Consider the following 26,713-nt stretch of genomic DNA (forward strand, 5'->3'; position numbering starts at 1 on the left):
CCACATGCCCCCAGGCCTCAGCCCCTCAGTGTGTCAGGCAGGTACTGGGTTTGTGGGGCAGGGAGGTCCCAAGCAGCCCCTTGCAGGCTGGAACTCTGACAGCCTGCAAGGGAAAAGCCACGGTTTCCCAAGTTTTTCTCCTTTAAAGGACAATCTATTTTTAAAGTTTGTTGATCCATTTTTAAGGTTTGTCCATGACCTTTTCATATATTCTTGTGGTGCACAGGGTGAGAAATGCTGCACTAGAGCATATATAATGTTTTAAAAAAACACACACAACAAACTGGGCAAAGATAGTCAAAAGATATTGTATCATTAGTCCTGTAGTCATTATAGGTAAGTATACATCACTTATTCCGATTCATAAAGCAAAATCTAGGTTTTTTGAGGGTCTTGATGGTGCCTCCAATACTTTACTATCAGTTATTTCTACACTTGAGTTATTATTACCACACCTGAGTTGATGTTTTTAGCTAGAGCTAAAGACAGTTTGCAGGGCTGTGAAGTAGAAGAAAGACATTACCAGGAATGCCTAAGAGCACAAAACAGAAGAAAGGCTAGTTTGATTAGTCAGGCAAGGTTCTTTGGGTAGATGTAATATCTTTTATTAAACCAACTAAGTTGTTGGAAAAAAAAAGTTTCTTGCAAGCTGTTGCAGGGCACCCCGGTGCCCCTGCTCCTAGAGAGGGGAAAGCTGCCAGGGGAGAAGCTCTGACAGTACATAAGGAGCCCAGTGGAGGTAATGAGCACAGCTGCAGGTTGCCAGGGCAACTGATAAGAATCAGCTGGCCAGAAGGGGGCAGGACCTGGCCTTTATAAAGCCCAGGGCTGAGGCTAGGCTTGCAGTTCCCTGTCAGCAGCCAGAGAGGCAGGAGGTCATGGGGCTAAGATGCGAGCACTGCTCGAGCAGGCTGAGGGAGGGTGGCTCTGTGGTGCAGGAGCTATGTTGTTGCAGCCAGGCGGCCTTGAGTTAAGTTACAGCCAGGAGGCTTGTGTTTTGTTTGGTTAGTGTGCGTATTACAACTGGAGGTTTGGGTGAGGCTGTAGGGGTTGGAGGAGGCCTCATTAGGGACTCACAAGGGAGTGTGAGGCCCCGGCACTAGTGAGGGCGCACTAGGCCCTGAGAGTTACAGGGCAGAGCCGTGGGGTCAGTTAAGCTCAGAGAGGAACGGCTGAGCCTCATAGGGACCCCAGAGAGTGTGAGGGCCCCAGTGCCTGAGGAGGGCGCAGTGTTCTTATAGGGACCCCAGAGAGTGTGGGGTGCCCCAGCGCCAGTGAGGGCGCAGTCTAGCGCCAGGAGGGCGCATTATTCTCACAGCACCAGTGAGGGCGCAGCTTATGCACCAGTGCAGGCGCAACTGGCAGGGAGGTGTGCAACCAGTGGGTTGCGGACGGGGAACACAGATCCCGGGTTGTGTGCAGGGTACGTAGACCCCAGCCCCAGAGAGAGGGGCGATTTTTATCAGGGAGTCCAAGGTGGGCACGGCGAGCCCCAAAGAGGGGGAGCGCCATATTGGTCTATTGAGGAGCCCAAGGTGGGCACGGCGAGCCCCGAAGAGGGGGAGCACCATATCAGGGAGCCCAGGACGGGCGCAGCAGACGCCAGCAAGGGTGTCACTTGCGGGGTACATAGACCCCAGCTCCAGGGAGGGGTGATTACTGAGGAGCCCTAGAGCAGGGCCATACTGAGGAGCCCTAGAGCGGGGCCATACTGAGGAGCCCTAGAGGGGCAATGTTTGAGAGGCCCAAGGGGGGACCGATTGAGAAACCCAGGACAGGAGGAGCGAGCCCGGTAATAGGCTAGCACCGCGGAAAACCCAGGACAGGGGAAGGGTGCTGCGGTGGACCCAGACAGAAAGGGTTAGCAGTACAGAGTCCCAGAGAAGGGCAAGGTGCTGCGGGTGCCCCCGAGAGGACGGGGAGTAGCAGCGCGGTGAGCCCGTACTAGAGAGGGTAGTGGTGTGGTGGGCCTAAAAGACCGGCGGCTCAAGGGGACGTCCCAGAGGGGACTAGCGTATTGTAGAGAAGGCCCAGGAGTGGGCGTAGGTGCATTGTGACAGGACAACGTCTTTCCCATCAGCGAGGCTTGAGGTGTGGTATTAGGGGTGGTAGGAGCCACGCTTAGCCCCCAAGGCACCCATGGGTGCAGGATAAGACCCACGAGGGGTCCAGGAGTTTACGTGCCCAAGGAGACGCAAGGCAGCCTCCTGAACCTACTGAACATCAAAGACGTGGCAGGCAAGAAATAGAGGGTGCCCGTGGGCCAACTAGGCATGGAGAGAGGGCCTTAAGGAGACCACGGCCCTCCTGTAGGACCCCGCCGTGACACAAGCTTTTGGGCACAAATAGCCTTCTTCAGGCATAGGGAGACCCTGCTGTTGTTCAAATTCTTTCATTCTCCGAACCATTAAGGCCATTAAAAAGGATAGAGAACTATTAACACCTGTGGAGTGGAGAGAGATCAGCAGAAATGGGGAAGATGATAATGAGTCATGAAGTCAATTAACTCTCTCAGTACTACCTGAAAAGAAATGCTGTTTCCCCCCCCCCCCCCCAACTTAGTGTTACAGTGTGGGTGGAACAGGAATCAAAGGAGGCATGCAGATGCACCACTGCATGCCCCCTTCCCCCCCCCCCCCCCCGGATCTACTCTGCTGCCCCAGTAGAACCAATTTTAGGAGGCCCAGATAAACCAGACTGTAACAAGAGGGGATTTTATTTTCTTTAAATGTTTGCCTAATCAAGTCCCAGAAAAAGTTGCTGCAGTCCTAAATAAGTGTTTATCCCTGATCACAAGACATCAGAGTTAGACCCAAAGGGCATCTATGCACATGCTCAAAGGTGTGAGAGGGTATCACTCTAATTAAAGAGGCTCTGAGAACTGCTGTAATAAAAGTGCATCACACAGCATCACAGGTACTCAGTGTCCCACACTTCAAAATGGCAGTGGGGGTGCTTTAACTAAAGCTCACCTGATGAGCTTTAGTTAAACCACCCCACACTGTCATTTTGAAACACAGGGATGCTGAATACGCATGATGCAGAAGCTGCTCCAATGTGTGCTAATTAGCACACATCAGAGTGTATAGGTCCATCATGTGTATAGGTGCTCAAAGTCTGAAAAAAAACCCAGTTTTGTTATACAAGATTACTTGGGGAAGCAGAGGTTTTCTAGTCAGAGGCAGGACAAGTTGTTCTGGAGATGCAATTGTTCACCTTGTTATGTTTTATCTTTACTTGGGCTTATTAAAGCTGCACAAAGGGAATATGGCTACAGATTTTGATGACTTAAGTTCATTTGATTGAACAAAAGACCTGTAAATAAATAAGAATCAGGCATTTATTTTAAAAAAGACACCTGCCCTTGAAGCTTCAAGTCAAAATCCCTAGCCAAATTGTTGTTTTGATTAATTACTGCTGTCACAACCCAATTAAATTGTGCCCATGCCACTACCAAGAGACATCATTTAGATTATCAAAGGGTTAAAAGACATCCCTGCCAAAAATTCCTTGAAAAAAAACGCTGGCGGAAAACTGTAGATAATTGGTCAGCTGAAATAAAATGCTAGGGGAAATTGTATATAATTGGTCAAAAAAATAAGCGTAGATACCTTACACGTAACATGCTAAAAACCTAACCCACTACCTTGTAACCTGATAGCAACCTGAGAGCACAAAGAACCGCTGCTTGCCAGAAAATTAAAGATTCCACATAACGGTTCACCATTGGGTATCTCTGTCAAACACCTCTGCCTATAAATAGTTTAACGGTTTCCGCCCAAGGCGGAGAACTCTGGGGATTTCTGAGGAGACACCTGTGTTCGTGTTACCAGAGAGATTTGGGAACTTGATCAATTCCCAATAAACTCCACGTCATCGTAAAATATTGACGTAGAAAAGTCTTGCAAGCCCGACCGTTCGTTCCGGCGCCACATCCGTCATTACTTTGCTGTAACCTGAATGCGTGTACTCAACTCTGTAACCGAAGCTGTAATGGAACAAAGGCTCACCTGCATCGTCATCGCTATCTAGGCGACATAAGTAAACAAACTCCTGTAACCTACACGTGTCTGTGCCTAGTTAATTCCACTCCATCCATCAATTACCCGCCTGCCGAGTTCAAAGTCTAAACACTCTGGTGTGAGTCAGACAGCTGCCGGCGGCTGCTCTGATTCATGACAACTGCCACTCTTCTTGCTGCCCCACCTGCAGATATAGTGTTCATCTGGTTGTGCTGTGCTCAGCATTTTAAAGAAAAAATATCCAAATAATTTGGTATCTCTAACCTGCTGGGTTTGCAGCCACCATACATTTGCATACAATTCTACTTAAATTAATTGCGTACTTAGTTTTCTAAGAACAGCAACTGCTTAATTATCATAACTGCCAATGATAGCTAAGCATTAATTAAGATGGGTCAGAAACCAAAGGATTTTGAATCCAGAGGAAGCCCCAACATTTCAGAAAAATAATCAATTCACAAATTAAAAAAAAACCCCATAGGATAAGAAGTAAAAAATGTAATTTAGAAAAATTAAAATTCCATTTCATTTTAGCTTTTCAAAACAAAATTGTTAGCACTCTCTGAACCACCTGGCAACATTATTTGCAAGCTTTCCACTGTGGAGCCAAGAGTTTGTCAGCTCTAACAGCCTTCACTTTAACCCAAGCTTCTGGGCTTCCTGTTTTGTGTCAGGGGCTAGGGACAGACATTCAAAAAGCCTGAGCCTGAATTGATTCAATCTTTGCAAATTAGTCTAACCTGGCTAGGTTAGGCCAGTTTTCAACCATTCACACATTCCCTCTAGATTGAAGAAATGCAGGTACATGCCTGCAGTGGCTCAAACTAGAAGCCAGGGGGCACTAAAGCAGCCCTCCCTACCCTTCTAAAGTGCTGAACTGAGGGGTGAGGGTATGAGCAGGACTCAGCAGGATGCTCTGATTAGAGAAGGGTCCCCCCCCCTTTCTGCTCCTAACAAGCCAGGGAGTCAGCAGGAAACTGATAACATAGCATTTAGAACCCCTTCAAGAAAACAAAAGCCTCTCCCATTCATCCAAGCTCTTCTTAAACAACTTTTTCCAAGGAAGGTATGGAGGGACACTACCAGTTGACCCATTGATTAGCTCCAAAAAGCCCCAAGTGGACAATGTCCTGTCTCCCTTTGCCCTCTCTGCCAGACACAGTCACCTCTCACCATTATTGTGCTGTGGGAGAGGGGATGGGGGAAGCCAGGCAGAGGGGTGGGGCCAGCCCTGCTCTGGAGCAGAGAGCCCTTCCCTGGGCTGTAAAACATCTGGGATGCTGGGGGACTCTGGTTTAACTTAAACCAGGAAGGAGTCTGGCACAGACATTGCATAAACTGGTTTGACCCAAATCAGCTAAGTCTGATATTACATTCAACCAAGTTTATCTCAGACTGGTTTAAGCCATTTTGAAATTGGTTTATGTGCACCGAACATCTGTTCTGTTACAGGTTTAAACCAGTTTCTGATCACCTAAACTGGTTTATGTGTAATGCCCGTCCCTAGACAAGAAGTACAGAAGCCCTGGTTCAGTTAAGGACATCTAAGACTGCCAAGCTTCCAGAAAAGCTTCCAAGAAGGTGGGTGACCTGGCAGGAACCCAAGAAGCTTTCTCCAGCTTACCTGGCTATTTTCAGTCAGAAGATTTGACAACATTGGCAAATTAGTGAAGAACATAGCAATTTCATTTAAATAGCATATTTCAATCAATAAACACACTAATCTAGTGTGAACAAAGATAGAAAGGTTACAAGTCTTGATTCAGGCTACCAATGGAAATTTTTTAAGATAGCATTGGAGGGGAGTTCTTATTTACAGTTTCCCAGTCTTGTCCATAGTTGACTATATTCTTTCTTTGTTTCTCTTTCAAAAGAACCTACCTTTTTGCTCAATCAAAATACAGACTCAGATGAAGCAGTGGGCTGGAAGGAGCAATTTAAGTGGCACAGTTTCTCACAGCTTCAAAATGACCTTGAGGCATACATAATTCAAGCAACCTGAAGCTATGATTTTCATGGAATCCAAGGGCCACTGCTAAACAATTGAAGGGGAAAGTGAGATTAACTATTGATCTTCCGTGAATGGTTTATATTCATTTATGTGTTCAAGGCTCTCTTGACATAGGGTATTGGCAACATGTAGGGGGTGCATGTGGGTGCATGTGCACCCCCTATGAAAAGGCGCCACCACTGCTGCTGGCAGCACTTGCAGGCAGTTGCTGGTTGCTGCTTGCTACTCTCCCCCCTCACTGCTGACACCATCAGCAGCGTCTATGGGTGATCTGCGATCACCACTGGATGCCACTGATGCTACTGGTGGCATCTGCAGGTGGTTACCAACCACCAGTCTCCCCCCTGCTGCTGATAGTGCCATGGCTGCCTTCAGGAGCTCCATGCTTACCGCAGCCATGCCACCGCTGACTGCGCCACTGCCACCTGCGGGAGCTCGCCATGCCCCCCCAGCCTCCAGGGGCATACGGCATTCATGAACAAAATGTGTCACATGATTCTGGAACATAAATTTGAGTAAAAGTTCAGATCATAGTTGTTGGGGGCTGCACATCTTTGGAACTTCTAAAAAATTAGGTTTTTAATATTAAATGTCAAGGATCTTCTTTGCATTTCAAGCAATGAAATGCACAAGCTTGGTGGGATCCATTGGCAGGCCCTGGTAACATGGTCCTTCTCTTTTAATTGCCAGAGGTAGAATTGATGACTCCTTGGTAAACGACATTTTGCAGGCGATGGGAGCATAAAGGGCATCCAGAAGGATAAAGGAGGGGGTGGAGACAGTTGACTTTCAGGTTGTTCCAACTTTCTGCATTGCCATTCCATCTGGTATTAAATTGAATTAAGGAGTGTTAAGAAGCTGTTATGTGTCTTGTTGGCATTTAAAAGCAGGTCCGGATCATAGATATCTACAGCAGTATAACTAGATGGGGCAGATCCCTAAGGTAAATCTAGTGTGAGCGCAGGCTCTCTCTCACACTGTTATAATGAAACTAAAACTGGGGGCATTTGCACTCAGGTGATTATACACTGTATAAGAAAAGAAAGTGTACAACAGAACTAAGGTTTGGACCTTAACATTTTATAATGCATTACTGCAGCAATTCTTTAGACAAAAAGAGAGGTTCCCTTTCCCATTACACACAGAAAGAATTGCTGAGAGATTCAGCAAAGCATGTAAGCTTATTAAGACTGCCTCCCTATTATTGATCTTGTGGTTGTTCTGTAAGGCAATCACATACAATAAGCTGTCATTGTAAGTTAGTTACAATAAAGGGGTAAAAATCTACAAACAAAACATGTTCTTATAAGATTTTGACTAGCTTTTTTGTGTCTGAAAATCAAAGTAAAGCTTGGCATGTCCACCTATACCTCAAGTCCTACATGGTAGAATAAATCATATATAAAAAACAGTTTACCGCATCACCTTTAATTTTGCTGTCTGTAGCAATGCCATTTTATTATATTGCAGATGCTGATGTACAGGGTTTGGGGTTTTTTTTAGGGGAGGGGGTTGCTATTTGAAGTGCTAGTAATGCTAAAAATACAATATGGGAATATATATTAGTTTAAAAAAAGATGATTACACAGGGAAGAGACAGCTCTTTTAGCAAAAATATGGATGGTTAATAACAAATCAGAACCCAGGCTGACATCTAGACTTGGGCTTGAAGATCTTTTTTGTGCAATGCATTTAAGTGTTTCCTTAACATTAGCTTCACCAAATAATGAATGTGTTACTTATCTGTAGCTGAGTTATGAAGAGAAATAATACAGAACATTAAAGCCTGCCTTTGTGAAAACAGAGATCTAATCATAAGGGCCCCTCTACATGTGAAGGTAAAGGCACAATGGGATCTAATGCATGATCCACATGTGCATGACAGGAGGTGTGATTGTGGGATTACATATTAGATCCCATCACATCCTATTACTGGCGTATAGGGATCCCAATTCTGAACTCTCTCTGCACTAGCAAAAAGCAAGCTGCTGCAGTTGGGAATCCCCTCAGTTGAGGGGCTCCCAGCTTCAGGGGTGCCTAATGCACCTCTGGGACTGAGAGATGCAACAGCTACAATCTCCCAGCCCTGGGGAGTTGCACACACTCTCAGGGGGTTTCATGCACCCCAGAGGCTGGGAGATCAGAGCAATGCCCTAAGATTGGCAGGACCCAGCCGAGTCCCAGTGTCAGAAGGCACACTGAGGGAACCCAGTGTCTGCAGCTGCAGAGAGTAAATTTCTCAAACGATTAATCTCTTCTTATTTTAACTATGATTAATCTACCTACATAACAAAAGTAGACTGTCTTATAGTAGCAAATTGGTTATGCAAAATTAAATCAGAGTTATAAAGTTTAAGCAAATATAAGGGTTAGTCTATATTATATGAGTAAATCTGTATAAGGAAATATAAGAAATACAAAAGTGAGTCCTTAAGAGTGAGTCTATTTTGTTCTCCTTAAGATCACAATCACTAGCCAAACCCATGCCTACTATGTACATAGTTACAAATACATAGTTATATCAGGCCATTGATATTTTGGTAGAACTATTCATAGATTTAAACAGTCTTCCTTTTAAAAGTGATACTATAAAGAATGGAGAGCTAAATTTTACTTTGCTGATTTCAGTAAACTTACCTTACTGAAAATGAGGAGAGAATTTAAAAAAGATTCTTTAGTATAGATATATAACATAAAATATATTTATTGTAGGAAAACTTGGTACAATATTTTTAACCAAATGTAAATGTTTTCTGGCTCTAGCTGTGTTCTTCAGCATAAAATGCATGTTTCTTGAAGTCTTTGCTGTAAGAACTAATTAGTACACTAACATTTGAAGTGCAAAAATGCATGATTACTTGTATTATTCAGATTTGTGCTTCTCCAATACCCTTGTGAAAGAAATTTTACTGTCATCAGCAATTGCCATAAAATAAGCGTGAACATGTTTCTGGATTCATGCAAGTAAACTAAACTATTTCATTAACTCAGATAAAATAAGCTATATTATTTGATATGAACTCATTTCTTTATTTAAATATTGTTAGATTGTATAAGAAATGAGAAATATCATTCAAAGCATAATTTAGATAGCTTGTTAGTGTTTTGAAGTACTGTTGATGGCGTATTAAAAGAAAGGTAATTAAAAGAATTGGTGAAGCACTAGATACAAATTTTGGAATTCTTTATACACATTAAACTCTTTTTGTGTTGTAATAAACTTTGTCATTGCAAATAAAATGCACCACCTGCTACTGTTAACTATATGGCTCTGCTTATTAGTTGACTACACCTGAGAATTAAGAATACAGAATCATCCAAGGAGGGTAATCTGAACACAGCAGCCATATAAAGTGCTTATTCTTCATACTCCCAGCGGGCACTTCAGTTGGAGATCAGAAATAATCCCCAATTCATTTTTAGGAAAATGACAGGGACAAGTTCAGGAGAGATTCATGGTTCATCATTCAAGTGCTTCCAATGGCCAAGAATCCTTGTGTATTGGACACAGATGAATTACTTCCTAATGGGCTGGAGCTGCTGTTACAGATAGAGGCCCAGGGTTATAGACATTATCAGCCTGTTCACCTTGAGTATATGAATATCCATCAAGGTGTTGACCTATGACTTGTGGGCCAAATCCAGCCTGTGGAACCTCTACCTGGCCTGCCAGGCTACCAGCAGTGCACTGGAAGTTACAGGGTTATAGGCTGCTTTAGAATTTGGAGGTTTTTGGCCCTCCTGACCATGGCTGTTGGCAGAGAGTTTGGCTCACTGTCACCTTTCCCACTGCCAGCAGGCTCCCAGATTTGGACCCTTTGCCACATCCAGACCCCTCTCCGCTGCCACCAGACTGCTCACCACACCTGTTCCCACCACCACTGCCATTGCAACATCCTTTGCTTCCTTTGGACCTTCCAGCACCACCACTGCCACAGTGCCCAGAGCTGCACCTGACCTGCGAGAAGCCAGAAGTTCGGATCCAGCTTGGGGCCTCAAGTGAGTTTGACACTTCTGCCTTGTATTAACAGTGGGGATCAAACCTTCTTGGCAGGCCTGCCACAAATTAGCCCTTCACTCTTCTCAAGTGCCACTCTAATTCCTTTTCCACCATCTGATCTGTTGCTTCGCTTTCTGCTTCCTGCTCTATCTGATGCTGTGCTTCCTTGTCCCTTCCCCAGTCTACCACAGAGACTGCCAGTGGCAATTTTGGCATGTATGTCACAGGCTGGCCACTTATGCTGTAGAATAGGAGTTTCAAATATATGGCTTGAGGGCCTGATGTAGCCCACAAAGCTGTCTCATCCAGGCCACAGGCTCCTGGAAGGCCAGGAAATTTGGGGGCAGTGGAGGCAGGGACAGGGTCCTCTGCCAAATTCCAGGATGCAGAGCTCCACTGGGGATGTGCTTTGGCAGTGCAGGATGAGTGGCAAATGCATTAACCCATGCAGCACTTTGAGCCAACACAGTTGCTCAGGGACCACCCACAGTTAACACCACCATCACTCAGCCTGCCAGTGGATGTCATTCCAGGTGTGGCCTGTGAAGAGCCCTGCTGTCCAGATCTGGCTCCTGGGGATCCGCTTGGTCTGGATCTTGTCAGGAGGGATGGGGGGATGGGGTTAAATGAGTGTCCCACCCCTACCCAAAGATAACTGCAGACAAAAGACACTCATACCAGCGTAACTTACATTGGTGTAATTTTACTTCTGAGTCTTTCTGGGGTAATTCTACATCAGAATGCTGAAGTTATCCTAGTGCAGCTGCTTACATCTGCCACGACCTTTCTTATGTAATATAAAGGTTGATTCTGCTATTATACATGTGTTATACATCTAAGCCAGTGGTCACCAACCAGTGGGTCTCAATCCACTGGTAGATCTCGGAGCCTCTGGGAGTCAATCTGAGGCTGGGGTGGGGAGCTGAGTGCCCACGTGGATGCATGCATGTGCCCTAGCTCAACAGGTCAGTCCATGGAGGAGGGAGGAACAGGGGCTAGATCAAGGCCCCCACAGTGAGGGACAGTGCCACAGAGGCAGGAGCAGGGGTAAGTTGAGTGGGGCTATGCCCAGGTGGGACTTACCTGCTGGGGAGGCATGCCCCCAAATCTTTTTTTTCTCACTCTGCCTCAATCTGCCCCCCTCACCCTCCTCCCTCCCCACAGACTCTATCTGCTGGGCCGGGGGCAGGAGCAGCAATGCACGGTAGATCTTAGGTTGCTTTTAAATTCCAAAGGTGATCTCCTACTTAAAGGTTGGCGACCACTGATCTAGACCCTCACTGTCACAGTGAACTACTGAGACTCAGAGCCTAGCTAGATTCAGAGAGAGAGACTGGACATACTATTCATAATTATAACAGTAAATACTACATTTTGGAAGAAACTAAACTTCAAGCTACAAGGCTTAAACCAATTTCTATCTGGTAGAGATCAGTTTCTCTCACCCGCTGAGTACAAAGTTTCTTGTGCCTTGCCATGTTTCTTCTGGTGGTGGCCTTAGTTAGAAACAAGTTATACAGTTGTGGATTGGAGATATGGTTCAGTATAGCAATTCCTATCTTCCTAGATTTCCCCATAGGCATTTCCCCATGCGAACCCCACATTACACCACTTTGCCACACAAATGTGATAGATCCACCAGAGAAGAGCAATGCCATTTTTTCTGACACTTCACCTGTAGTATAAGCTGAAGGGCAGTGTTTGGTTGATTGACATGACAACTTCACTGGAGAAAATTGTAGAAGAGTAAAAATAGACTCAGAGGAGTGACTTTGGGGAAAGCCAGGTAGTGTTAACCAAACAGGTGTGTAAAGTTCTGTCATCAAGCAAAATGACCCCGCCAGATTATTGTATCGAAGTGTTAAGTGACGCAACCATTGTAAATAGTGATGCGGTGGCGGAGTGTATCAGTAATTTGACCCATCATGCGAGCGGCTCGTGAACAGAGCGTGATCACCTGTGGTTTAACCAACCAGAGACCACCTAATGGGCATGGCTGGCCAGCATGTCCATGGGTTCCAGAATGTACCATCGGGGGAGCTTCCTGATTGGCCAAAGAGGTTATATAGGGGACCGCATGCCTCGGTACATGGTCCCCAGGCTCTGACTTTCAAGGCGGATTGATCACCCATCTTGGGGCCTGGTCAGACCCCTAGGTCTATAGCAGAAGCTGCTCCAGTCGCTCCGAGCATTATAGTTTACTGCATTGCAAAATCCGGAACGCCTGTACTTTGTCTCAACAACCAGGCATCGTACTGGTATACTGCAGTCTCCACCCACCACCCATCGCTTGTTCCTTGTTGCTGTACATAGTTCACCGCCTCCAAGTTATATCACCCCTCAAGTTGTTTCGACAGATGTAAGTAAACATCAAGTTTTATTTCACCCCTCATTGCCTCCGGTATTTCATCTCTCTCTCTCGCACCCAGCATCCCCGAGCGTGTCTGGGTTGGTGTCACCACCTGGTGCCCCACTCGACACGCAACTGTGGCCGTTTCCCATGGACCATCCGGGAATTGCGGCACACAAGTTCTATGATTTCCTCCTTTTAAAAATTACTGTTTTTAAAGGGCCAAATATATAAAACATTTTTTTTTCTTATGGGAAGTCGGAAAGCAATGGCTCCTGGTCATTGCTTGACTAATTAGTAGGGAAATACAAAACAATCATCTAGGTGGGCGAGAGATAATCCTGTTCTGAAAAAAAAAATACTAGTAGAGGCCTCCTGCTCAGTCACCAATTATTCATATAGGGCTATTATGTCTTGTCTTGTGCTGTGCCAGGGCTAACAATAGTTTTACAAAAAGTTTAGATCAGGACAGCTCAACTTCTAGCCCAGGGGTGAAATGCAGCCTGTGCAGCCATTGCATCTGGCCTGGAGGGCTCTCCATGGATTGGGAAATTTGGCATTGGGAAGTATAGTCACTAATACAGTCACCCTTGCACCTGCCAAGTTCCCAAACCCTAAGCTAGTGCATCCAGTCAGAGTCAGGCCAGGCCACATCCCCTTTTCCCCACAGGGCCAGATTGGGGCTAGGCCATGCCCCCATTCTTCCCATGGGGCCGAGACACGCCCTACTGCCGGGTCACATCCCTCTCCCTCTCCCACGCTGTTAGGCCAAGTGATGCCCCCTCCCTGCAGGACTGGGCTTGGCCTGGGCTGCCCCCCACAAACAGTCTGTATGGCTAGATGGTGCCTGTTACACTGGACCCAGGCACTGGATTGGAACCATGATCTGACCTATGGTTGGACCAAGCACTACCCATCTAACTCACTGGGTAAAAAGGCTGAGCACCACTGGTTTAGATTATGCATTTGTATAAGATGGTTTAGCTAGGGATGATCCTGCCTCAGGCAAGGTGGGGCTAGCTGACCTCTGGAGGTGTCTTCCAGCCTGACTTCTCTGTGAGTCAATGGTTCTGTGACATTTACAGGTATGCTTGGCAGTAGTTCCTTTGCCTTCACACATAAGTACCTTTGTGGGATCGCAGAGCTTAACCCTCATCTATTCTCATGAAACCATAACCATTGTTGTTCTCATGGAATAACTTGTTAACCAACCTGCATGAACAAAATGGAACCAGTGACAACAGTATACATGTATCAAAAACTATTTATTAAACATGCAGATTGTTTGAAAGAGTATTTATGATTATTTTAACCCAAAATGTTATTTAAGTAAAACTATGAAGAAAATTTAAACTTTTTTTTTTTAGAGTTTCAAAACGCGAATGAACAATTTGCTAAGTCTGCAGTTCTCACTGTTTTCAAACTAACAATTACTTCCAAAAACATTTCCTAACTGTTTTAACTAAATATTGCATTCCTCACAAAGCAGCAGTGGTGTACTGTGGTGCACACAAGCAAATTGCCCACAATCTTTGCATTGTTTCCGGGTTTTGCGGTCATCTGTCCTTGGACAAAAAGCAAAACATCCACTCGTGCTTGCAGAGGTTCTACTGAGGTGCATTATGGCAATTTGTAATTTAGAGCAGTCATACTAGACTTGACAGACTTAGACAGATTACGTGTATCCATCATTTTTCATTTTATTTGTCCATTGATCAACTGTTCTCCAAGCTCCTGCAAAAAATAGTGCCATCTTCTTAAATGTGATCTTTGCTTCCAGTTTGTATTGTGGACTAGCCAAATGATGAGGCTGACAATGGCAACCACATCCAACATTTTGAAAAATAGTCTTTGGCCACCAGTTGATTTTCTGTCTCCAGGTGATCAAGGTTATCCACCCCACCCTTGTTTTTATTGTAGTCATGGATGATGTCTGGCTTTCTTTGCTCTCTACCCACTGACAGGTCATGGTGCATGCTTGACAGAAACAGCACAACTTTGGACTTCTTTGGAACATAGGAAACTAGGGTGAGTTCCCCATGAAAAACAAAAATGGATGAAAAAGTTTCCCTTCTTTGATTTGCTTGCATTTTGTTTGGGATATCGGCCTTGTTTTTTCAAATTGTACCCACATAGGTCAAGTCCTGTTGTAGCAGTCTTTCTGCCAGGTCAGTACTTGTAAAGAAATAGTCACCCACAATATTCTCTCTCATCTTGTACCAGGTATGTGTGGCAGAAATGCTACCGTTGGTGCCCCTCTCCAGAGACCTGTCTCAGCCAGCCTGGGAGGCTGGTGTTTCATTCCTCAGGGCGGGGATCTCCCACCTGGTCTGCATGACAAAAGCCTGGCGCCTGGGAGGCGATGCTCTGGTCACCTGGGCAGGGGGGAAAGACCCGGCCCTGCGCGGGCCCAGGTAGCCAGGGATGCGGGGGAGATTGGTTGGCTTGTGGCCAGTATTGGCAGCTTCGATTGGACCGGGCTGCTGAGGTCAGAGAGGTGATTTAAGGGCTCGGTCCAAGAAGAAGGGGGGCAGCCATTAGCCATGCGGTCATCCAGGTGAATCTGAGCCTGGCTCTCTCCTCATCACCGCATGCTCCAAGAGTGCACTGCCTTCAGAGGATACAACAACTACCTCTGGACGATGAGAGTGAGTAAGCTACTAAAGATCCGATTAGATATTTAGTTTCAGTAACTCAGATGCGTTTAAACGGCTACCTCAGCCACCCTGGTTTGCTCTATGGGATTCCTTTGATATTCCTGTAAGATTTCTATGATACTGCTCTACCTTTTACCCTGTTTTCACCCTACCCCCTGTAATCAATAAAGTTCTCCTTTGTGACCGGTGTGGGAGACTTATTGAGGGGTGGGTCTAAATTATGCCAAGGAGGCCCCTTAGGTCTGTGGACTAAGGGAGACTTTCCTAATAAGCCCCTGACTTGGGGAAGTGCCCCAAGTGCTTGTATTGGATCTAGTACCCATTGGACGATCAGGCCTGCGTTCTCCAAGGCGCGCAGAGCCAGAAGTGAGTCCAGAGCCTTGGATGGTGGCAGCGGGACCCCAGGCTAGCGGGTGTGCTCCAGGGAAGGGGTCGGCCGGACGGGAGGCACCCTAAGGGAGGCACTCGGAGCCTGGAAGGTGGTCGGGCACAGGGAGGTGGGCGGCTCAACGCAGGAGCGCCCCCTACTGGCCCGCCACAGTATGAACCAGTTTTTCAATGACGTGGGTACCAAGATTACCTTGGCATGAAGCTTCTGGTTGCTTGCCCAGGTAGATGTCTCCAGACAGGAGGAATGATGTTCCTGCATCATAGCAGCACTGAATTTTCAAGCTGCATTTGGCAGGTTTGCTGGGCATATACTGTCTGAAGGGGCAGCGACCCCTGAATGCAATGAGCTGCTCACCAACAGTCAGATGTATTCCTGAAATACCATTTCCTGAGCTGCTCCACAAATTGTGTCCAAATATCTCTGAAGGCAGCAAGTTTTTCCACAGTTCTCCTTTCCTCATATGTCAGTGTGTTGTCAAATCTCAGGTAGTTGGTGATTTGACAGAATTGTTTGAAATTCATGGTGGCACAGAAGCAAGGACGCCTGGTGTGTTACTCCCACAACTCCTCCATTGCCTCGTGACCACCAGGGTATAGACCTCTCAGCAGTAGGAGGCCAATGTAGGCATTCAGCTCTGTTTTGTCCAGCTTTTTTCATGGATTCATAGATGTAGGGTCGGAAGGGACCTTGTAGATCTTGTCCAACCCCCTGCCCTGGGCAGGAGAGAAAATTGGGCTCAAATGACCCCAGCTAGGTAAACGTCAAGCCTCCTCTTAAAGACCCCCAAGGTAGGAGCCAGCTCTACTTCTCTTGAAAGTTGGTTCCAGATCCTAGCCGCCCTGCCTTCTAATGTCTAATCTAAACCTACTCTCTAACAACTTATGGCCATTATTTCTAGTTATTCAGGGAGGCGCTTGGGGGAACAAGGTCTCTCCCAATCCCCGCTGGGTCCCCCTAGTAAGTTTATAGATGGCTACCAGGTCCCCTATCAGCCTTCTCTTGTGAAGGCTGAACAGGTTAAGGTCCCGCAGCCTCTCCTTGTAGGGTCTGCCCTGCTGTTCCCAGATCATACAAGTGGCCCTCCTTTGGACCCTCTCAATGCTGTCCACATCCCTCCTGAAGGGAGTTCACTTCTTTCTAAGGTACTTCACTTCTTTCTATTTTCAGGATCGTTATCTTTCCACTCCCTGAATCTTCTTTCTGCCTCTCTGTTTGTTTCTTTTATGATAACAGTCAGGATATCTTGTGAGAGAAACAGGTGGAACGTTTCCACCACTGTGCCTTTATTACTTTCTCTTGTTGGCCCAGCACTTTCATGGACTTGGCTGTTCTCTGATGATGTATTAGCTGTGGACTTTTTTCCCATGCTCTGCCATTCCTTCCTCTAAACGTGTCATCATCTGCAATGTTTTCTGGGAGTGGTGGCAGTGGTTCTGCTCCACATCCTGCTGTAGCTCTCCTCAGTCTTCCATGGCAGCCCCAGGCTGGTCCTCTTCCCTTTCCCACTGGAAGTGTTGACATCACTTCTGCTTGTGGCACCAACTCCTCCTCATCTGAGCTGGATGAAGCTTCCATAGATGCATGGTCTTCTTGCATTGAATAATCTCCCATGTCTGAAACAATGTCAGCATCCTCACTGCCTTGGGATAAGATTTCATAAGTGGATGTGTCTCTGTCATTCCCAGTTACCTGTGCAAGACAGGCTTCAGCACTGAATATGCACTGCCTTCTCATCCTGTACTGCAGAAAAAAAAAGAAAAAAGTGATTACTGCTGAATGCATATAAATAACAATCAAAGACAAGCCTGTCCACCTATGCTGCCACAGAAGCAATTCTGCCTTGTCCTATGGCAGCACAGGTAGCACCCTCTCCTCCTGGACACAGAAGCCAGAGACCTGCATCCACCCTTTGCAGGCAAGCCAAATGTGGGTGGATGCTGTTTGGAAACCACACATGCAGGGGCTTGTTGAGAGCAGGTAAAAGGGCCATGGGGGGTGTCAAGCCCTTACCATCAAAGGGGACTCCATAGCGTACTCTGTATTGCAGTATGATGTTGTTCTATTTCTTCTCTGCTGTTCCTTTGCTCCTTGTCCTCACTTCCAATGAAGGCAGGGCAAATTAGCTTGTATGTTATGAAAAGGGCAGGTGAGGTGGAGTTTTGCCATGAGAAAAGAGAGCAGAGGTGGATTTGAATGTGACAAAGGGATGTTGGGGGGGGGGGGGGGTTAGCAAAGGGCAGGGTGTTTTGATGACCTTGCAGCCTGCAAACAAAGTGGTCAGCAAAAAGGATTACCACATCTTCTGCAAAAGCAGAGTGGAGGATGGCCATCCATTAGTTACCATGGATACCTGAAGTGGACATGAATGAGGTGTGAATGAAGGCTGACCTTTCAGATGCATCCACCCGAAGTGGTCAAATAGGTCTAGAGGGCTGTCATTTATACAGAAATTGTGTTAACATGGACTAGGGGTAAATTGTTACCCCATATGGAAAAACATTCATGCCTGGGGTAATATGTTACCCTAGGCAGTTTTTCATCCATAGAGAGCAAACCATTCATGTAAGCTGGCTTTTCTTTGGGGATATTGTGCACTGCGGTTCCTGTGACTATGTTGTAAAAAGAATTTTTTTTAGAATTAATTAACTTTAAGATATTGCACAAAATATGCATCTGTGGTAGGAAATTACCCCATTGAAATGTATAAAGGTGAAGCATGGTCAGAAGTGATTGTTGGTTAACCACTATTTCTTTCCCAAGCCAAATCCACCATGCCAAGTGTCAAACTTCAGCAATCTGTGGGTTATTACCAAAATATTTCTTTCCTAACCCCATTTTCCTCACACACCACTGCAAAGTTCCTGAAGAGATTTCACTCAAAGTTTCAAAGAGAGGGAGAGGGAAAAAATATTCTAGCCCCCTCCCTCTGGCAGATGGACTGTTTGGGGAGGAAGTGTGCATGAAAACAACTGTGAAACTATGAAAACACATGCTTACAAAGGAAACTGTTAATAGAATCATAGAAAATTAGGGTTGGAAGAAACCTTAGGAGATCTAATTCAGTGGTTTTCAACCTTTTTTTTCCATTTGTGGACCCCTAAAAAAATTCTGAATGGAAGTACAGATCCCTTTGAATTGTAAATGTGGGTACTCACATACTTTGATAGAACATAGTCATCTTTCATGGACACCTTAGACTGCAGACCACAGGTTGAAAGTCACAGATCTAGTCCAACACCCTGGTCAAAGCAGGACCCTCCCCAACTATATCCCTGTATAGTATCTAATACATGGAGATGTCCATATCTGTTTCCCTAGGTCCTGGTGCAGTGATCTAGATCTATATCTCCTCCCCAAACAAGGCTCTGTCTACCCAGGTTTTAAATACCTCAGGGATGGAGATTCCACAACCTCTCTGAGTAACCTGTTCCAGTGCTTTACTACCTTCCTGGCCAGAAAGTTTTTTTCCTAATATCACTTACGAGGGTGATGATGACAATAGTGATGATGATGATGATTATGATATTGCAGTCCTCAACGGCTCCCTTGTGCAGGTATGGAAAGAGCAGAGTCCTTCCCTAGGGCCAAGCAGCTTTAGGAAACTGGAGCTCCTTGCAGAGAAAGCACTGGGCTGCTAACCTGGGCTGCTTCAAGCTTACCACTGCTCCAGTAGAAGCAGGCTGGGCGCAAAGCTGCTTTCCCTTCCAGGTCCAGGCAAAGGTTGGGGAGCAGTGTGACTACTGCCACTTTACCTGAGCTAGCTTGATCCCTCCTCCCCAGCTCCTGAGAGCCCCCACTAACCTGATCTCTCCCCTCTCCAGCTCCTGCAGCTGCAGGAGAGCCCCAGCTAGCTTGAGCTCTCTGCTTTTCAGCTCCCAAAGCAGCAGGAGAGCACTGGCTAGCTTGATCTCTCCTCTCCAGCTGCAGGGGAGCCCCAGCTAGCTTGATCTCTCCTCCCTACCAGCCCTGGCGAGTTTGATCCCTCCTCCAGTTGCAGGAGAGCCCCAGCTAACTTGATCTCTCCTCTCCAGCTCCTGCAGCAGCAGGAGAGCCTCAGCTAGCCGAGAAAGCGGGTTTTAAAGTTGGGGAGCAGCTGTCCCCGCCTCCTCTAGCCACCTATTGGCCGGGCTTTGCTCATCATTTCCCCGCCAGGGAAAGGGTGGTGCTAGCGACGCCCCAGAGACCGGCGCTGGCCGCTGCTGGTATCTAAACTGGAAGGAAACGTGCGAGCCAGCAAGCCCCATAGGCTTGGGAGCGCACCGGGCAGTGCCAGGAGGGCTCCTACCCCCAGCCCAGCACCAGCAGCCAGCGCAGCCTGCCATCTCTGCCCCCCTAAGAGCAGCCTCTCCTGCCGCTTTGTTTCATTTGTGGAGCTCGGGTTTTATTTTATTTGATCGAATTTGATTTCGGTTTTTGTTGGGGGGTTTTTGCGCACCCCTGACAAACAAAGGAAGGAAGAAAAAAAAAAAAAAGGACAAGGGGGAGGGGGCTTGCTTCGCAGAAGACATGCGTTCATTCAGGAAGAGGTGGACTGTCTGCACGATAAGTATCCTCCTGATCTTTTATAAGACAAAAGAAATAGCAAGAACGGAGGAGCACCGGGGAATACAACTCACCGGGTAAATGCAAAATCCGGAGCGATGTGACAAAGGCAAAGCGGGGCGGACAATTGAAATGATTCAGGCTCTTGCATGGGGTTTTTCCCCCGCTTCTCCTCCCTTCCTTGCTCGCCCCTATTCCCCTAAAAGTATCTCAGATACTAGTCAATTTATGACCCCTTCCCCTCCCACCCCTTTCTTCCCATTGCGTTGCCTTGCCCCCCTCCATTGCCTTGCCCTATTGTAGCCTCTGTTGCAACTTCATCCTTGTGGTTTCGTGTTAACTGCAGGATTGTCTCTCCCTGGGGAGTTGGGAAAGAAAGGGCTTTGGCTTGTGATGATTTTTAGGGCAGAAGTCGCGTGGATAGATGGAGGCATGGATGGATGAAGGGGGGAAGGGGGTGTTCAGTCCCACAGCCCCTTGCTTTCTTGCATGCAGAGGCAAGGGGAGGAGGAGAAGGAGGTGACGGTGGGTGCTGTGTCGCCGGGAAGGGGGTCACGCCGGAGGCGATGCTCCCCGGTGCTCCCAACTTGAGCGCGGAGCCGGGGGGATTTGTGCCGCGCGGCGCCGAGCGGGAGGCGGGCTGCTTGCGCGGTGTCCGCCTGGCAGCTCTGCCTTTGTTGCTGGGAAGTTTGCCTGGGAGATCCCCACAACTTCGGCGGCTGCGGGGATCGCGGGAAGCCAGGAGTTTCCCGAGGAGAGCTCGGGGGGGCCCCCTCGGGGGGAGCCTTCACCTCCGGAGCCGCCGCCGGGTCGCGGCTCCTCCCGGGCTGGCCCTGAAGGCGCAAGTCGAAGCGGCTCCGAAGCCTCGTGCGGCTCGTGCGCGTCCTGTCACGCGGGGGGGGGAGATCCTCTTAGCCGCTTGGGTGCTTGGCCAAGGCTCTGGTCCCTCAGCCAGAGCTGATGGACACCTAACTGTGCTTCTCCCCCGGCTGGGAGACTTGCCAGGGGGAGGCTCCTTGCCCAGAAGGGGCTTGCCGCCTGCCCTCTGACTAGAAACCCCAGAGCCAGAGGCTTGCAGCAAGGAGACAGCTCCCTGCAAGGCTCCCAGCCAAGACACACAAAGCTGCCATGTGTTCAGGCGCTGAGGCTGGAGCTGGCACCTCCCTGGGCATAGCTCTGTCTGCCCCCGCTCCCTTCCTAGGGTCCCTGAGGGGCGAGGGCATGTCCCCTCCTCTCCCCAAGCCGCCGGGGCATCGCTGCTTCTCTCAAGGGTCCTCTCCAAGCAGCTGCGCGGCATATGTGACGCCGCGCGGCCAGCTGTGCACCGCTGGCCAGAGGCAGCCGCCGGGCGGCTGCAGCTGCGGCTTTGTCCCAGCGCGGTGCAGGGCCGCCCGGCTGCGAGTCAACAGGAAAAGCTCTTCCGTAGCCGGCAACCGCGGAGGCAGAGCCTTGCAGCCGGCGGAGACAAAAGAAGGGAGCTGGTGTGAGAGCAGCGCACTCCTCCCTCCCCCCTCCAAGGATGTAGATTGCAGGGCTCCACCTTCCCCATTAACTCCGCTAATTACAAAGCCGTGGGGCGAGGCAGGCTGGTCCGCTCCCACCAGGCTGGAGTCAGCAAGTCCTTCCCTGACCTGCTTTTTTATTTTATTTTATTTTTCTCCCCCTCAGCCCATTCTCCTCCACTAGCAAGAAAGGCAGCCTTTGTGCTTAATCGGCTCAATCATGATCCTTGTTTTCCCCCCCTTATTACTCAGCTATAACTCCCCCCCCCTTGTCAGCCTCAAACTCCCTCGATACATGGTCAAGTCCATCACCCTTTTTTTTTTTCATGCCACTGCCATGAATACTGACTCAGCTTAGGGGAGGGTCAGGCAATGATGCCGTGCTTCTATTTGCTGTCCCAAGTTGCCCCCCCCCCCCAGTTTATTAGACATACGGTGTGTATACGGGGGAGATGGGCAAAGGTAAAATGTCTCAGTTATATGTGCACAAAAAGAAAAAATAGGTTTAAGTCCTAGGAAGCTAGCAAAGGTGAAAGCGATGTGAAGATAAGTTTCTTTTTTGGGCACAGGAGACAAAAGTTTTTTATTTTATTTTTTTAAAGAATGCTATGGTTCAACCCCAGGGCCAAAAGTGCAATGTGAACAATGCCAGTTTTGGTGCCATTCTGTTATATTATGTGCATGGGCAATGCGTAGGGGGTGCATGCTGGTGCGCATGCACCCCCTGAGCATGTCAGTGCACCCCCTACAGAAAGGTGCTGCCAACACTGTCAGCAGCGCCTGTGGGCTATCACCACTCGCTGCCACACTCCCACTGCTGCCATGCCCCCTCAGCTGCCAGGGGTATGCACCATTCATGATTTTGTGGGTGCACATGTGCACCTATTGCAAGTATAGCCTCTGGGCGCATAGGATATATAGGAGCTCACAGGCACCTTGAGCCCTTGGCATCTAGATGTGGGTATTAGAATCAAAGAATCATAGAAAATGAGGGCTGGAAGGGACCTCAGGAGGTCATCTAGTCCAACCCCCTGCTCAAAGCAGGACCATCCCCAGCCAGATCATCCCAGCCAGGGCTTTGTTGAGCTGGGCCTTAAAAACCTCCAAAGATGGAGATTTCACCACCTTTCTGAGTAACCTGTTCCAGCGCTTCACCACCCTTCAAGGGTCCAGACCCAGGTAGGCATTTGAATACCCACCCAAGTGATATTGGGGAGGAGGCTGCTTTCTAGACTCCCTCACCCCCTTCCCCACCAAGTGCACACAGCAGTAATTTGCACGTAGACCGCACAGAGTCCCACAAACTGCTTTCTGTCCTTTTCAGACATGTATGATCAGAGTCTGAGCCCAGCCAGCAGGATACTCAAATCAGTCTTGCTCTCATGTTTCCTTTAAAGGGGCTTGTTTGCAGGCTGCCCACTCCTGGCATGGCTAACACTGCCTTGAAGACTGAATCAACTTAGGGGAGGGTCAGGCAATGATGCAGTGTTCCTGTTTGCTGTCCCAAGTTTTCTGCCAGGAATCTGTGGACCACAAATGAGTTTATGGCCTAGTAGCTGGGGAAGCTCACCAGAAAAGACATGACAACCTGCGGGGAGCACTGTGGTACCAGATCAACTCTGGGAGGAGGTGGGCATCAGTGGAGTCTATCTGAAAGGAGCAGAGGGACCCGAAATGCTGGGCAAGGTTGCACCTGCTTTTGGAGAGGCAGGCTATGATGGGGAATTTTGACTAGCAGGATGTTATTAGACATACAGTGCCCTAACTAGATATAGCAGCCTCTACCCTCACCATATTAGAGGCCAGAAGTGTTCACGGGGTTAGCACCTTGATGACGAGAATTGAGAAGTGAAGTGGTCTGCTGCCTCAGTTTCCTTCCAGGGTATGAAGCAGAGGATCCATCATGTGGTGCACCCTCACAGACCATCCTATAGAGAAGCACAGCCTTGTACATGTCCCTTCCATGCCCACCCTGCTCTAGAGCCATCTCTGTCTTATGCACACCTTTTATTGGCCTCAGGTGCAGAGAGGCTGATGAGGCATTCAGGAGCTTCAGCTAAACTAGAGGCAAAGTCTCTGAGCACAGCTACTATATAGAGCACTAGAGGTAGGACTGTCTCTTGGAGACACACAACAGTTTCACACAGCTATATTATAAACGCCTGTGTATGCGATCCCTAAATAGGGAGAGATTTGTGGAAATAGAATCTAAACTGCTAGTTTAATTGTTTTAGTCAAATTGTGGCTAAATTAGCTGATAGGATTGCTCCTATATGTTTCATTTAGGAATTAGTCTTGTTTTTACAGTATGTGTTTGATGGACAAATCTCAAGCTTTTATATATGTTACCTAATTTAACTCATTTTATTCTATGTTTTAAATATGAAACCAAAGTATGCTTTAAAATTAAACAAAAGAAAATAAAAGAGCATTTATCCATCATTTTGTGTTCTTTCAACAAAACGGAGGAAATAATTGTTAGTGTAAGTCCATCAGGCTGAAGTCAGAAACACCCTATTCAAAATAAGTAGCACCTTATTGCACAAGAAGTTCCTTTGAGTGAAGCTCCACTCTATGTGCACAGGTATCAAGATCTGGATGTTAATTCTATCTGTAAAAGTCAGGGATACAAAACACACTACTCTGCCCTCAGAAGTTTCCCTTCTTTTGCCAAAAATTGAAAATAACATTACATATTTGTTAAAGCAAAGCCAGTTTTTCATTGTGTGATATTGTCAGTCTTGCTATGTGCTGCCAAAACACTGGCAATAGAGGGATGATGACATGAGATGGCCCACTAGTATATGCTAGTGTCTTTCCTTGTGAATCTCAAACGTTCTAGAATATGTTATAGTACAGGAGCTGCACAAGGCTTATGGCTAAGTGTGTAGTATTATAAAGCACTCTAATATCTTAGATCAATATAATTTAATGGCAACATTTTACAAGTCAATAATTGTATCAACTTGTGATGGTTTATCTGGTAGACCATAATGTATCCTTAAAGCAGAGCTTTAAAGGTTAATTGAGTAATGAAATACATAACTTTTATCATACGATGCATGAAGTTTCATAAATTGCATTATCTTCTATTGAGTAGAAAATTTGGTTATTAAAGTTCTAATGCACATGTTTACATTTAATGGATTGCATTAACTCTGAAAGTTACAACTCCAATTGACTAATGATCCTTTTCTCCCCTAGATTACTGGTTCATTGAGGTTAATGGATGCTGTGTGTGTGGACTGAGAGTTGAGTATGTCCCCAAAGTAAGGGGACTCACAGTCAAAGTTGACGCTGCCATAGATTGGCCTTTAGGTGTGCAGCAGTTTTGCACAGGTCTGAGGGCTAGGCAGTAGTCTAGATTGGTTATCTCATCTTACCTAACTATTGATACAAGGCAGACTCTCCTGATGTAAATTTAGCTCTTTATTTGTTAGTGTATTTAATAACATTTTAAGTTGGAAGTAAAGTATACATAATAGGAAGAACACATACCAATTTATAACATTCTTTTGCAATTGTAGAAGAGCTATAATGCAGAACATTTAGGACTTACTTTCAGTACCTGAAAGCATGATTTAACATTATAGTACCACACCATATATGCGATTCACTATTGAGGTAGAGTGCATTGTAAAGGCTCAAGACAGCCAATTTCACATGGTAAAGCAGTTTTAGGTACAAACAGCATAATGAATTGCTAAATTCTGCAACCTAGAATGCTGTGAAAATACCTAATGAATTACTCTTAACTCAGCATAAACAAAAATAATTTCCAGTTTGTTTTTATATTAGGTACTTAGCTTGATAGATTTAGTTAATTTTCTTTTAGAAGTATGTACTGTATCTTGTTGCATGATAGATAATGTACAGTAAATATTTACCACTGTTCTAGAGCAGTTTTATTGCATATACAATACAAAATAAAATAGTTTGTAAATGGATTCTGATTATCAAACATGAGAGTGTAGAGACTTGTGCAACTCTCTGAGTTAGGATAACTAGGATCATTTGCAAAAAGGTGTGAAAGCTGTCAACTTCTGGAAGTCATTGCATTCTAACATCTGAGTCAGTACTCGTTATCAGAACATGAAGGCAAGGGTGTATTGCATTGCTGGAGGCATTGATTTTTGGATGGGTTATAAAATATCATCTGACCATTTATGGGATGTTTAAACCGTAACACTGTGCAAATGCTAGCCAATTTCCAGTTTAGGTAATTACATTTGGCCTAATCGAAGTCCCACTGCAGTTTAAATTGGAAGATGTGCTTTTCTTCATTTTGGCTTAATCCACTGCATAATGTTCTATGTACATAGCTCTTTATTACTTGTATCACCTCAGTTCTAAGAGCACTCATCAAAGAGTCTCTTGTGCAAACCCAGAAGAAAAGACGGGAACTTGCCCCAAAGAGTTTGCAATCTTACAGCTGGCATGCTCAATCTCCTTAATTTGAGACCTGACTTGCGTTGAGAAGCTCCATGGAGCATTTAAGTATTCTTATTTCCATGATGGCTGTGCATCCTCAGTAGGCTAAAGGATTCCTATATGTAGTTTGTTAAGTGATTTTTAAATCCTTTAAGATGGCAGGCACTTGATCATGGGAATATATTATAGGCAGTAATTTTGATTCACTGATGAATCAAAGAACTCTAGTTGAATTTACAGAGCTAAATTTTGCTATTATGCATAGCTCAGGTGGTATCTGTGTGGTTTTATAGATCTATGTAAATGCAGACTTTAGACTCAATATAATTTGTGAAGGGCAGATCCCAGTAGCACCCTCAGGGGTAGGGGGAACTCCCAGAGCTGCTCCTGCCCCACTCCAACCAGGCTGCATGGGGAGCTGGGCTCAGCTGGCAGTGGTGGTTACAGTTGGTGGGCAGCTCCTCTCTGCCCCGTTACCTTGGGTGTTTTCCCACCAGCCTGAGAGGGGATGCAGGGACAGAGGAACCCCCTGGCTGCTTCTGCTGGCCCCAGTCAAGCCTGACTCCATGCACAGTTGCTTCCTGCAGCCCTCTCTGGAGCCAGGTAGAAGTGGCAGGGAGAGCAGTGGCAGTGGACTTATCTCCCTATGACAGAGGCATAATTAGAGAAGGTGAGCAAGACAATGAGGTGTGCAGGACAAGGGGAGGTGCACAAGGTAAGCAGGACAAGGGGAGGTGTTGGATACTGCTGAGCATACAGGGGAAGTGGGGAGGGGCTGCTGAAAGCTGGGAGGGGGATGTGATTCTT

At 46.7% G+C, this 26,713-nt stretch overlaps 1 protein-coding gene across 1 annotated transcript in view; it reads left to right on the forward strand.

The window, feature by feature from the left end:
* The first annotated feature begins 19,603 nt into the window (after positions 1-19,603).
* The window catches only part of ST8SIA4 (ST8 alpha-N-acetyl-neuraminide alpha-2,8-sialyltransferase 4), a 123,870-nt gene continuing 116,760 nt past the window's right edge, over positions 19,604-26,713 (forward strand). Inside the window, exon 1 of the mRNA XM_006270395.4 lies at positions 19,604-20,050. Within this exon, the coding sequence (XP_006270457.1) occupies positions 19,938-20,050 (113 nt within the window). The 5' untranslated portion in view covers positions 19,604-19,937. The remainder of the gene's footprint in view (positions 20,051-26,713) is intronic.

The sequence above is a fragment of the Alligator mississippiensis genome, chromosome 3 (assembly GCF_030867095.1).
Source record: "Alligator mississippiensis isolate rAllMis1 chromosome 3, rAllMis1, whole genome shotgun sequence".
NCBI lineage: Eukaryota > Metazoa > Chordata > Crocodylia > Alligatoridae > Alligator > Alligator mississippiensis.